The sequence below is a fragment of the Dasypus novemcinctus genome, chromosome 17 (assembly GCF_030445035.2).
Source record: "Dasypus novemcinctus isolate mDasNov1 chromosome 17, mDasNov1.1.hap2, whole genome shotgun sequence".
Classification (NCBI taxonomy): domain Eukaryota; kingdom Metazoa; phylum Chordata; class Mammalia; order Cingulata; family Dasypodidae; genus Dasypus; species Dasypus novemcinctus.
Genome location: NC_080689.1, coordinates 15,862,065 through 15,874,913, shown reverse-complemented (window position 1 = coordinate 15,874,913; position 12,849 = coordinate 15,862,065). Strand labels below are relative to the sequence as shown.

At 34.7% G+C, this 12,849-nt stretch overlaps 1 protein-coding gene across 3 annotated transcripts in view; it reads left to right on the top strand.

The window, feature by feature from the left end:
* The window catches only part of SEPTIN10 (septin 10), an 88,455-nt gene that overhangs the window by 59,231 nt on the left and 16,375 nt on the right, over positions 1-12,849 (top strand). For all 3 annotated transcript variants that reach the window (XM_058278326.2, XM_058278327.2, XM_058278328.2), the window contains exons 8-9: positions 554-722; positions 10,275-10,407. In XM_058278326.2, the coding sequence (XP_058134309.1) occupies positions 554-722; positions 10,275-10,407 (302 nt within the window). The remainder of the gene's footprint in view (positions 1-553; positions 723-10,274; positions 10,408-12,849) is intronic.

Here is a 12,849-nt window from a genome sequence, read left to right as displayed (position 1 = left end):
CACTGTAAATATAGAAAGACCATATAAGTTTATTCACTAATTTTGAATAGTGTCTAAATTGAATAGTGTCTAAATAGGCTCATAAATGTGGTATTGTATAAAATAATTTGATAATTGATACATGGAAGATGATATGAGTTTGCATATTTTGCTGCTTTGGGATTTTAGTGGAACACTGTTAGAGCCTTTTTTTAAGCAACATGTGAGATCTCCTGAGGATGGTTTGTAAGCTTCTAATAAAACATTAGTGAAATAACTAGAGCATATGGCAACATAATATGATGGATTTCCTTGCTATTTCCTGTTTATTATCCTTTGGCTACTAAACTTAAAATAAATTTCCTGGTCTATTAATTAACTTTGCCTTCAATTTGGTATATGTAATTTTAGAGTTTCTTCCTTGTTTTTTTAATATAAAATAATTGTATCTCTTAATCAGGCTGATCATTTGGCTGTTATTTCAAATGTTTTCATGTATTCTGTCATCAACACATATTGATTTTGTGCCAGAAATTAAAAACCAGTATTGCTGTTTTATTATTTTTCTGACTAGTGGAAAATGAAAACCACTGTGACTTTGTAAAGCTCCGGGAAATGCTCATTTGTACAAATATGGAGGACCTGAGAGAACAAACCCACACACGACACTATGAACTTTATAGGCGTTGCAAACTGGAGGAAATGGGCTTTAAAGATACGGGTCCAGAGAACAAGCCTGTCAGGTAAGTGGGAATTTTTTTTGGACAAGCTGTTGTTGATAGGAATCCAACAAAAGAATAAATTAGAAAGAATTGTGCCCTTTTATAAATTGGAGAATGAGTTTTTTAGAAATCTCCCCAAACCATGAAATACAATCATTTAGTTATGATTAATTGGGCTTCTCAAAAGCCTTCTTGGCTTTTGAAGTTTCTTTAGATCCTTTTCTGATTTAGTTGGAGTTGGGTAGAAGCTCACTTTATATGCTATGATATATGCTGAAATAAATACTCAGGGGAAAAAGTAATTATTTGGTTTTATTTTTGTGTATATATGAAATAGGTGAAAGTACATTTAATGTGTTACCACAGAAGAAAGTTGGTACGGAGTCATATTAAACAAATTTAAAATATTTTCTGTTGGTTTTTATCCTGATGAAAGTTTTTGCATGACTTACATTTAGTAAAATATCTTATTAAGAAAGAATGAAAGTCTTTTGGGGGAGTCAGAAATTAGATTATTATAATATTAAAATACAGTCATAAGCAGCCCGCGCCCACAGAGAGCTGGAGCCACAAGATGATGCAAGAAAGGGAGACAAGCAGACAGAATAACATGCAGCAAATGGACACAGAGAGCAGAGAGCAAGCAGGCATCAAGGGGGAGGGTATAAATAAAATAAATCTTTAAAAATATTATTTAAAAAAAAAAATATATATATATAGGCATAATTGCTGTAATCAGTGATTACAGCAATAAACTTGCTTGGTAATTTTATTTGATGTTACAATCCTGGCTTTTTTTGATTGAAACATGAACATAAAACTTTAATCCTGAATGTATTAATAAAATTTGATTTGATAGAGAATTCCAGAATAATTTTTGCTTGCAGGAAAGTATGAAATCTTTAAGGCAAACACTATTTTAAACTCTCATAACAGAAACTGAGGATTCCTTTTCCCTTTCATTATTTGCATTTTACTCATTTCTATAGCTTTTAGTACTTGTACCAGAAAGTAAACACAAAAGGGAAGTGGAAGAGAACATCAGATCAGTGCTGTTATTACTTAAGACCTTGTAGAAGATTTAATAATACATGAGGTTAAGTTTTAAAAATAATTCAAGCTATGGATTTAATTTATTAGTGTTTATTTTTTTTAGCTTCTGGTAGCATAATAAATTAAGAACTGTGTGTACTTAACCCCTTCTCGCTAGTCATTTTCAGGCATGCCTTACTTTTCGTACATTATGGGCCAATTCAGTTTAACTGATTATTTTCTTTGGTGAAGAAAAAGCACGTAGAGTTGGCTTCTTTAGTGTTTCCCAGAGGAGGTTTCACTTCTCATTTCTTTGGAGTCTCAGGAGTCAGTTCAGAGTTACATGTATGCACTGATGAGGCGAAGAGATTAAGTTGAGAGCAAGTTTAGCAGACTTGAAATAATCTCAGAGAAGAGAGTTTCATGTTGTCTGGTGGATTAATCTAGCCCTGTGGTTCTTACACCTGGCTGATCATTAGTTACGCATGGATGATTAAGAAATGCTGGCTCCAGCTTATCAAAGTTGAATTTCCAGGATGGAGGCTAGTAGTCAGCATAAAAAATCCTCATTCAGTCATTTGGCAAATATTTGTTTGTTTAACATCTTGTTTGTTTAACATCTGTCACAGAGTATATGCAATGTGGAATTATACAAAGATCTTGGTCTTGTAGAGCTTCAAGGGCAGAGTGGGCAGATGGCACTTGGTCTTCATGTGGAGACATACTTGGGGTGGTGGTGGTGAGGAGTCCAAAGTGACTAGTCAGGGGGCTACTACAGTAGTCCAGGCATGAGAAGATAGAGGCTTATACTAGCGTGGTAGGGTGGTTGTGAGAAACATATTTAAGAAATATAATTTGAAGATAAAGTTATTGGGACTGATGAAATGGTTTGGATATGGCATATAAAGGAAAAGGAGGAATCAGGGATGAATCCAATCATTGTTTTTGCCCCAAGAAACTGGGTGAATGGTGATGATAATTGGTATTTATTGACATGAGAAAATCCGGAGAGTGGATTTTCAGGATTGTGTTTGGTAATTGAGAGGTTTTAGATAAGAGCAATTTAAGTGCTTATTTAGATATTCAGGTGAAGAAATTGAGTAGGTTATTACCTAAAATGAATGCATCTGGAACTGGGGAAAGGTTAGAACTGAGATAGTAGTTTGGAAGTTAACAGCGTGGGTATAAACACAAGTTTGCGTGTGTGTGTGTGTGTGTGTGTCTCTCTACTATTTGTGAGGTTCTTGGTTAAGTGCTAGGGATATAATACTAAATATAGTCCTGGCTCTCATAGAGTACACTTTGCAGGGGAGGCAGACATTAAATAATTAAACAATAAATTACAGCATGATATGTGTACTAAAGGAGAGATAGTATATAATGGGACTGCTAATTTAATCTGGAAAATTAGGGAAGACTTCCTTGAGGCAGGGAATATTTTTAGCTGATCTCAGAAAGATAACTAAGTAATAAATTGGGGAAAACAGAGCAAGACATATGCAGAGATCCTGAAGTTACAGGGAATGGCATCTTGAAAGCACTGGAAGTTCAGTGCAGCTGGAATTCAGATGGTGGTGAGGGTGGTGGGAATGGCATAAAAATAAGACTAACAAGGTAAGGAAGTATCAAACCATGAAGGCCCTTTTGAGAATTCTGGTCTTTGTCTTAAGAGGAAGTCAAACCCGTTGAAGGAGTGATACCATATTTGCATTTTGAACAATCACTCCTGGCTGTAATGTGAAGAATGTGTTGGAGAGGTATGCAAAACTACTTAGAAGAGACTAGTTAGAAGAATATTGATTGGATTAAGGGGATAGCGAAGGAAATAGAACTAGACAGATTTGAGAGATATCTAGAAGGTACAATTGAAAGAACATGATTATTCTGAGATATAATAAGGTGAAGAAAAAGAAGATATCAAGAGGTTTCTTGGATTTATGGCTTTGTTGAGTAGGTGGATGGTCATCCCAAGCACTGAGATGGGTATCGCTGTGGAAGACAACTAGCTTCTTTTATAGGGTATCAGTGATGAACAAGGAGGTGATCATGAGTGCTGTTTGAGACCCATTGACTTTTTTGAGTTTCCTCTGAAATATCTAAGTAATGATGTTGAGTAGGCACTTTTGGTTATTTATCTGGAGCTCATAGAAGGCTGGGCTAAAGGAAGACACTTAAGAGTTAAGTGAAAATATGAGCATGGATGAGATTGCCTGGAGAGAGAAGTATATCTGGAAAGAAGGGTACCTAGGAAATGGCCTTGAGTCTCTCTAATATTTGTTAACTGGAAGAGCAAATAGAATAGATTGAGAAGGATCAGACAGAAGAAGGAAGAAAACCAAAAGTTTAATGACTTAGAAGCCTAATGAAAAAAGTTTCAAGAAAGAAGGAGTGGTCAGCTGTACTGAAATTGAAGATCATGGTTTATGCTGTAAAAGTACAGCAGTGTAATACAATCTGGTTGTGTCCATTACAGTTCTTTGAAAAATAACGATGACTGCTCTCTCTTCAAAAGGGCAATGGTTTGAGGGTTACACAGGAATTATAGTTTCAAAGGGAAAGCTTGAAACAGATGGAAAAGAGTTTCATTCAGGCATTGGAGGAGAAATGAATGAACTAAAAGCCTTCCTGCCTTTTTTCTTCTCTGCTCACAATTCGTGTTCCGGGGAAGTAGTGTTCAGTTGGTTCAACTTAGATCATGTAGCCATCTCTTGTCTATAGGTAGGCAGGAACCTGATTAAACGTCCCACCAGACTGAATCCTGTTGGAAGAGGTAGCTCCCCCAAATATTAGCAGGATAATAATACCAAAAGAAAATAGATGATGGTTAGTCAAAGTCAAAGATTATCCATCACATCTGTTTATTGAACATTTGTTCAGTTTGGGAAACATCTACTCACTGAATCAGATGAAGAATGGAAAATTGGAAAAGGATGTTCTTTAATTTAGACCAAGTCACAGATTGGGTAGGTAGCAATGACTGGAGGTTGTTTGCAGAAGATAAATAGGAGTGATGAGAAACTAGGTTTCTCAGTGTGAGGGAGATCTTTGCCTGCTTTCTAGGAGACCAGTGGGCCTTCTGCCCTTCCTTAACCTCCTTAAGAAGACATTTCACAATAGCTTTCTTAGGCCAGACAGAGAGGCAAAATGTCTCTTTTCTTGGCAAAGAATTTATAAATAAAGAATTTAATAAGGCTTCTATAGTTCTTTATAGTACTATAACTGTTACAGTTTCAGGTTACATTTTATTTTTTTCAAGGGAATCTTTCCCATATAATTTGGCAGGTACATAACGAAATGAGTGTAATTTGGTTTGCATGTAAGATCTGTCCCTCAATATTAGCATTGTAGATAAATATTATAGTTGCATGAAACTGTTAGGGTGACCTTTATTTCTGTTTACTTTGCAGCCTTCTTCATTGCCAGACCTTACAGTTTGTTTTTCCACTTACATTTTATTGAATAGTTATGCTGAGCCTGTATTTGACATTCTGATCTACCAACACTGATCAAGTGTTTATCATGAGGTCCAAGTAAATGGTGTATACTCCTCTAGTTTTAATTAACCAATCTTAATAATATTCTCATGCTAATTATTTAAACTATTTAAAACAGGCTTTAAAAAAACCAAACTTTTAAACACCCAAGTTCAGTAATTTCAGATTTAATATAATCCCTTTCTTTCCCACACTTAATCACCTTTAATATGTTTAAGCACAAAATCATTGTCATTAAAGTTTTGTGGCACCTAAAACTTTGAAAGAAAACTCTCTGTAGCATTGTAGAGTTACTTAAGTGTGATATAATCATAGTCAAATTTTGTGTCTTTGGAATTCTCAGAAAATAAATAGGTAACTTTCTGCGTTCAGTCTGCAATAGACTTGGAAAACAGTTCATGCAACTTATTAGAACTATCCATAAAACAAAAATAAACAGGTCCTGTGGTAGCTTGGGGCTGTGTGCTCCAGAAAAACATGTTCTTAAACTTAATCCATTCCTGTAGCTGGGAACCCATTGTAAGGAGACCCTTTTAATGAGGTTATTTCAGTTAAGGTGTGGCCCAACTGAATCAGCATGGGTCTTAATCCTATTACTGAAGATTACCACGGGAAGAGAGAGGGAACAGCAGGAAGTATTAGTCAAGGGAATTCAGAAGAGAAAAGAGAGGCCAGACCAGGCTGTGCAGTGCATTGCCATGAGTCAGAAGAGCCAAAAGCAAGGATCGCCAGCAACCAGCCCAGAATGGCACAGTGTTCTGGGAGAAAGCATTACCTTGATGATGCCGTGGTTTTGGATTTCTCCCAGCATCAACACTAAATCTATAAATTCCCATTACTTAAGCCAAGCCATTGTCTGATACTTGGCTTTGGCAATGAGGAAATAAAAACTGGTAGTAATGAAGAGACTTGAAGGTTTTTTTGTTTTTTTATGCATAAAATTCTCTTGAAAATTTTAACATTTAACAATAAATCACTCACATTTGTCACAGTTTTTATGAAGTTTTTGTTGTAAAGATTAAACTTATTTGAAAAATATTAATGTAAACCAATCTAATATGAATAAAGCCTCTATGATGAGCTCTAATAAATCTTTAATATCTACCTTCTTTCTTGGGATAACGGTAGTATTACTATAATAGCATTAAGTGTTCTTACTCATATTAAAAGTAATTGTTGTCAGGATTAATGGTTATTAGCAAATCTTGATCTTATTACTCTGCTAGATACATAAACATATTTAACATTATTTTTCAGTTTCCTGTGAACTATTTTATAGTAAAAAAGCTATGCAGTGTCAAGGGTTCTTATACTTAAAGTTCTAAATGTAACTTTTAGTCTCCAACTGAACTTCGTACTCTGACTTTTAAAAATTTAAATATTTACATAATATTAATTTTAATCACTAAGTTTTTCATCACTGAAATATGTGCTTTTCTGTATCCTTGGGCATCTTGAATCATCTGAGGCTGAGGGGTCCCCTGAAATGGGTTTCTACCTTTTATGTTCTTCAGTTTTGGTTTGCTGGAAAGCTGTGGCCTGACTGAGGCTGTCAAGAGCAGAATCTTCCCAGTTATCTTCACTTTCTTTACTTCCTTAGTTTCTTTTTCTCATTCAGGAATTTTCTTTTTTTTTTTTCTTTTCCTCTTTCTTCTTTGGAGGTTCACATTCTTCCAGCATATTTTTAGAATGGGCATAACTTGTGTCCACTTTCCCCACATTCGTAACACTTAGGTTTATCAGTGTAGTTCTGCCTTTGGATGACCTCAGCTGCTCTTCCATTGTCAATAGCAATGCTTGCTTTTATCACTCTATCAAATAACTGTTTGTTGTTTATTGCCCTGGTACAGTTTTTAGCAAATTCTTTATCCAAAATAGAATAAATGCAACCCCTTTACTCTTCCTGGTATCTTTATCTTACATTATAGTAACCTTTACAACTTTGCCATTGTCGGAAATAATCCAGTATATGTCATTATTTGCTAGGGAAAAGGGCAAGTTGGTGATATACATTGTACTTTTACTTGGAGCCAGTCTACCACTCATTTCTGTAGTTGAGGCATGTCAGAGACACCAGAAGAATGAGAGCTCTTGGCCCATCTGGAGCTCAAGCCTGACTCTATCTTGTTCCATGCAGCAGCTTTGACATCTTATGTCTTTTCCCTACTCTAGTTGGACCTTGAGGAATTTTTTTGAGGATAAAAGCACATGACCCTGGTGATATGAGCACCTGAGAGTTTTTTCTTATACTTTGGTTTTCCCCTGTGGTTTAAGTCAGTGAGATTTATGACTATAGTAATATATTGGCATTAATCATTCATGACAGCAAACTATTTTTTATGCCAGAAAAGAGAGTAATAAAGCAAGAAAACTATTTTTTCATCTCTAATAAATAAATCTATTACTGTAAACAGTGGTTACTTTAGTTTTACAATTTTAACTCTGTGAGTCATTCTCTTCCGGATCTTTTAAGAGTTTTTTACCTAATTGCTTGTTACCACATTTGAACAAAGATAGTGTCAGTTTCTTTACTTGCAGTTGGCCCCATATGTTCATATTGTCAGAAATTTGGAAAGTGGTGTGATATGACATGCCACTGAGACATCACTTTAGGGCTTTTTAATAGATGGTGATTAGGAATATGAAATTTGGAACAAGTCGGCTTTGGTTAAATCCCAGCTTTCTGCTAATAGGCAATGTTAACTTTGGGCAGTTTACTTTACCTCTCTGAACTGTTTTTCTGATCTAAAACAGAATATTTGTTCTTGTCCATCAGAATGGTTATGGGAATTAAATAATGAACGTAAGGGCCCAGAACAGTACTTTGCTGGTAGCAGCTATTTGATAAATGTTAGGTCTCTTCCCTTTTCCAGATATATTGTCCTTATTAAACAGCTCAGGTGTTTATATATAGATTAGTGAAACTTTAAAAAAATTACATTCAATATGAATTAAAGACATTATTTAAACCAAGTTTATTGTTAAAAGATTGTCAGTTCACTGTAGGTATAGAAATTCAATGAGTTTTCTAAAAATGGTAAAAGTTGTCTGATATGAGGATCTGGTGTAGCGCAGTGGTTGGGCGCTGGCTTCCCACATGAGGTCCCGGGTTCAATCCCCAGCCCTGGTACCTCCAAAAATGAATGAATGAATGAATGAATGAATATTTTAAAAAAGTGAATAAAAGAAAGTTGCCTGATTTAGGGGCCTATTTAAAATAAAACCAAATCAAACACACTGGAAAACAAAAAAGCTTGTTATAAAGTAAAGTGCTTCCTTGGGATTTGAGGCATTTCTGTGATATCGAGGGCATTTTGCACTTACTGAAAAACAAAAATCCTTGTTATAAAGTAAAGTACTTCCTTGGGATTTGAGGCATTTCTGTGATATCTAGGTATTTTGCATATTTTTCAAATCAGTGGTGATGATGGTGGTAGTGATAGAGAAGGCAAGGAGTGGCAGAAGGGTTAAATATATTCCTTAGCATTAGTAAAGAAAGTATTCTGAAGATGTTTAGGATCTATTCCTCCTCTGAAATCAGAATGCCTGCTGTGCATACCAGACACTCAACTGCTAGCCATAATGGCTTTTGTGTAATATTTCTTACTGTTTTTCCTTGAACTTACAGAATTCTACACTTCAAAGATTTATTTCTCCAGTTACAATATTTAAGATTAGTAAAATTCCTTAATTTATCGTATTTTGAAATCTATGTAGGTAAAAGATTTTTTTTTTTTTTTAATAAGCAGTAGAAATTTCTAACCATAACATAGCTGGAAAGTGAATTTGTGTTCCCTGTTAAACCTTTGAACTGTTCATTCTCATGGTGGGCTAAAATGAAAGGGCCCAGATTTTCTGGCACATAAGAGGGTTTATTGTACCTTTGAAATGCTGCAAGTGAGAAAGGGCAGCTGGCTTTCAAGTTCCAGGACAATCCTTTTTCTGCTTGGTTTAGTCTGTCTCTACTTCCTGGAAATTTTTCTAATTAATTGAACATTTACAAAGAAACTAAAATGTTCAGAGAGCTCTGCAGGATAGTAGGGTTACAGCATCATAAGTCATAAGCATCCAGTCACTGTAATCAAGATTTGTGACCTATTAGAAGACAGGGACAGTGTGACTGGGATAAAAATAAAAAGAGGTATATACAGTGTGGTGGAAGTGCTGGAAGAAACAGTTAATTGCAAGGGAGGAAACTGGGGAAGGCTGTAGAGGAATAGAGGGTAAGCAGGATAGTTTAGGGGTAGGAAGTGGAGAATGACATTGGAAGCCAAGCAGACACAAGTAATTAAAGCATGAAATGTGTGGCATGTTTTAGAAACAATCAGTAGGTTGATATGGCTGGAACCTAAGGGGATTGGATTTGTTTGATGAGAAATGAACCTGGAAAGATAGATTGGGGCCAGATTGCAAAGTTTCTTAAATGCTATTTAAAGGAGATTGAACCATATTCTGTAGATACCATGACTAATGTAAGTTAAAAAAGAGAATGAGTTTTTGGTGGAAAACCTTGGGGATGTAAAAGAAAAAGAAAATGTACAAGTAAAAGAAAAGAGGAACTAGAGGCCAAGAGACCAATTAGGAGATGATTGGAATAATGGAAACAGAAAATCACGAAGACATCAAATTGGGCTGAAACAGAATATCTGCAGCAGTGGAAGGAAGGTGGATTTAAATGTGATGTCAGTGGCACAGGCTGAATTAACATATCAGATATGGGCCTAAGGGTAAAGGAAGAGTCAAAGATGAAAGTCTTGAAAGACTCAGGGTTTCTTAACACAACAATGCCAGTAACAGAAAGAGGAATATGTTTGGGGTGAGATGAGAATACTTTTTTGTGAAAGAACTGATTAAGCAGATACTTCAAAATTTAATACTCTCCATAGTAGATGTAGTACTTTGCTTCTTATATCTCATACTATAGAAAATTCCATGTTTGGGGTATTGGTACATGTTGATATATGAGGCCTAATGTGAAATGTATGAGTTTTTGCAAGTTTGTTTTATTATCTTTTTAACATGATACTACCACAAATAACTTTTTTAGTCTTCAAGAGACCTACGAAGCCAAAAGACACGAAATCTACGGTGAGCGTCAGAGAAAGGAGGAAGAGATGAAGCAGATGTTTGTGCAGCGAGTAAAGGAGAAAGAAGCCATATTGAAAGAGGCTGAAAGAGAGGCACGTTCTGCTGGTTTGATGTGATTTGCATTTGTTTTTTAGGTGTCCTATTAATTTGGGGGATTTATCTCAAGTATTTAGTTAAGATGTTTTTAGAGGCTATTTGTTGTTCTTTAGTAAGTAGCTAGCTACATTAAAGCTAGTCTTTCAGTACAGACTTTTAAAATATCATAGTTTGAAGTCAAACTTAAAATTTTGACCTTTCAAAAGCAAATATTTTTCTATTAAAAATGGTTTACCAAAGACCTAATGGGCTAGGTTACTAAGAAGTGTTTTCAGTATCTTAGAAATGAATATAGAGTCTATTTAAAACATCTGATTTCTTCTACAGCATCATCAGTCAGAACAAGAAAAGTACTTAGTGTGGATTGGTAGGCCTTTTTGAAGGTTTTTGGGGTTGTTTGGTATGAAATGGGTAACTGTGAAACCTGTAAAGTAGCTTTTCTTTGCCTTTAAGCTCAGGCTTTCTGGGTGTAGTTAGTAGATCTGGATGACCTCTGGATAACCTTAGTACAAGAAAACATTGCCAGTGAATTTCCTCTAGTTCTTCAAGCAACAAATTTAGTTTTATTTTATTTAGTTAAGCTGTTTTCTGTATACCTAACAGCAGTGTAAATGGCACATTTATGGTGAGGGTCATTTTACTGCGAAAAGGAATTTTCTAAGAGTAGACAGAAATGCTAATAATGATGATGATACCAGAGCCTTTGAATAGTTATTTGTGATGTAATTTAATTTTGCAAATTTATTATTTCAAGTACACTTTAAGTACTTACTATTTAAATGAACTATGAAGTGGATGGTTTTGTAAAATGAATTATCTGCTAATTTATCTTATTCATAATTTGAATTTTAACCTCTTATTTTGAAAATATCCAAACAACAGAAAATCAACAGTGCAGGGCACCGGTATCTTCCCATATAGATTTAACAGTGAGCATTTTGCCATATTTACTTATTTATATGTGTGTATGTATATTTGTATGTGTGTTTTTCCATTGTTCACCTGAAAGAAGTTTGCAGATATTATGACACTGTCCCTAAGAACTTCAGCATGCATTTCTTACGTATAAGCTCCTCCTCCTATATAACCACAGTATCAGTATAACATCTGAGAAACTTAAGTCATGTCATAATATCATCTAATAACTAACCCACATTGAGTTTCCCCAATTGACCCAATACTGTCTTTTTTTGTTTTTGTTTTTGTTTTCGAACCAGGATTTAGTCATGGATCACATGTTGCATTTGGATGTTATGTTCCTTTAATTCATATTTAGAGTTATTTTAAAATGTAAATATTGGGTAGAGAGTTGCAATGAATAGGAAAAGAGGATGATAAAGTTTTTTTCTTAAATTAGTAGATTCATTGTTAAGATGGTAGGTAAAAGTCTTTAAAGAGTTTATTATCTCTGTCATGATTCTTAGTTTCATCCATGAGAAGAAATGATGTCAAAGTGGTTTATAGCTTTAAAAAATATTAAAAATCCAATATAAGAAATTGTGTTTAAATGTATATTTATTATTTAAGAGGAAAACCGAAAAATCAGGGAGCCCAAATGATTGAAGGAAAAAGAGATAAATCATGTCAGTTGTTGATTTGTGGATTTTTGCTTGTTATTTTGTTTTTTGGTGTTTTTTTGTTTTTTGTTTTGGTTCAACTAGTTGTGTTAAAGAGTGCATTAAGCAAAAGATGAAGCTAATTTAAACCTAAGATATTAAAGACCAAAGTTGTCATAAGAGTTCCCACTTTCCCTTATTTACCTGTAAAGACAGATTTTGATGACTTGTTTATTAATATTACAAAGCATCTTATGACTGGTTTTTATCGGTTAATTGCTAATACTTGGAAGGAAAGTTAATCTCATGATTAGTTAGTCGAATTATTGATCCAGTCACTAGTCCTTCCTGCTTAGGCCAAGAATTATCAGTTTAAGGACTGGGGGGACTTTATAATATATTGTCTTAATTAGGACAGTTTTAAGAGGGAAAGGATGGTTATTAATAATTATACTAGAGCAACAAGTATATATAAACTGGTATCTTCTGGACATCCTGAGACATTTGTTCACCCAACTCTTGGCTATTGACATTTTAAGCTATTTATGTCAGTAAATACTGGCAGTTACTAGTAAAAAGAAATTCTCTTGGTAACAAAATATTAAATTTTGTGTTAGAAAATTTTGTTATTTAAAATACCCTCTCAATATTTTTAGGACTCAAAAAACCCTTAATTTATCTTTTGCATAAATCTTGATTTTCATCTATAGTTTGTGTTTTAATTTCCCATTCAATGGGATGGCTTAAACAAGCAGAATTTTTTGAATTACAGTTTTGAGGGTAGGAGGAATCCAAAACTGAGGCATCAGCAAGGCGTTGCTTTGTCCCTGAAGAGTGGTGTTCTGGAGCAGCTGCCAGCGATCCTTGGATCCTTGGCTGTTC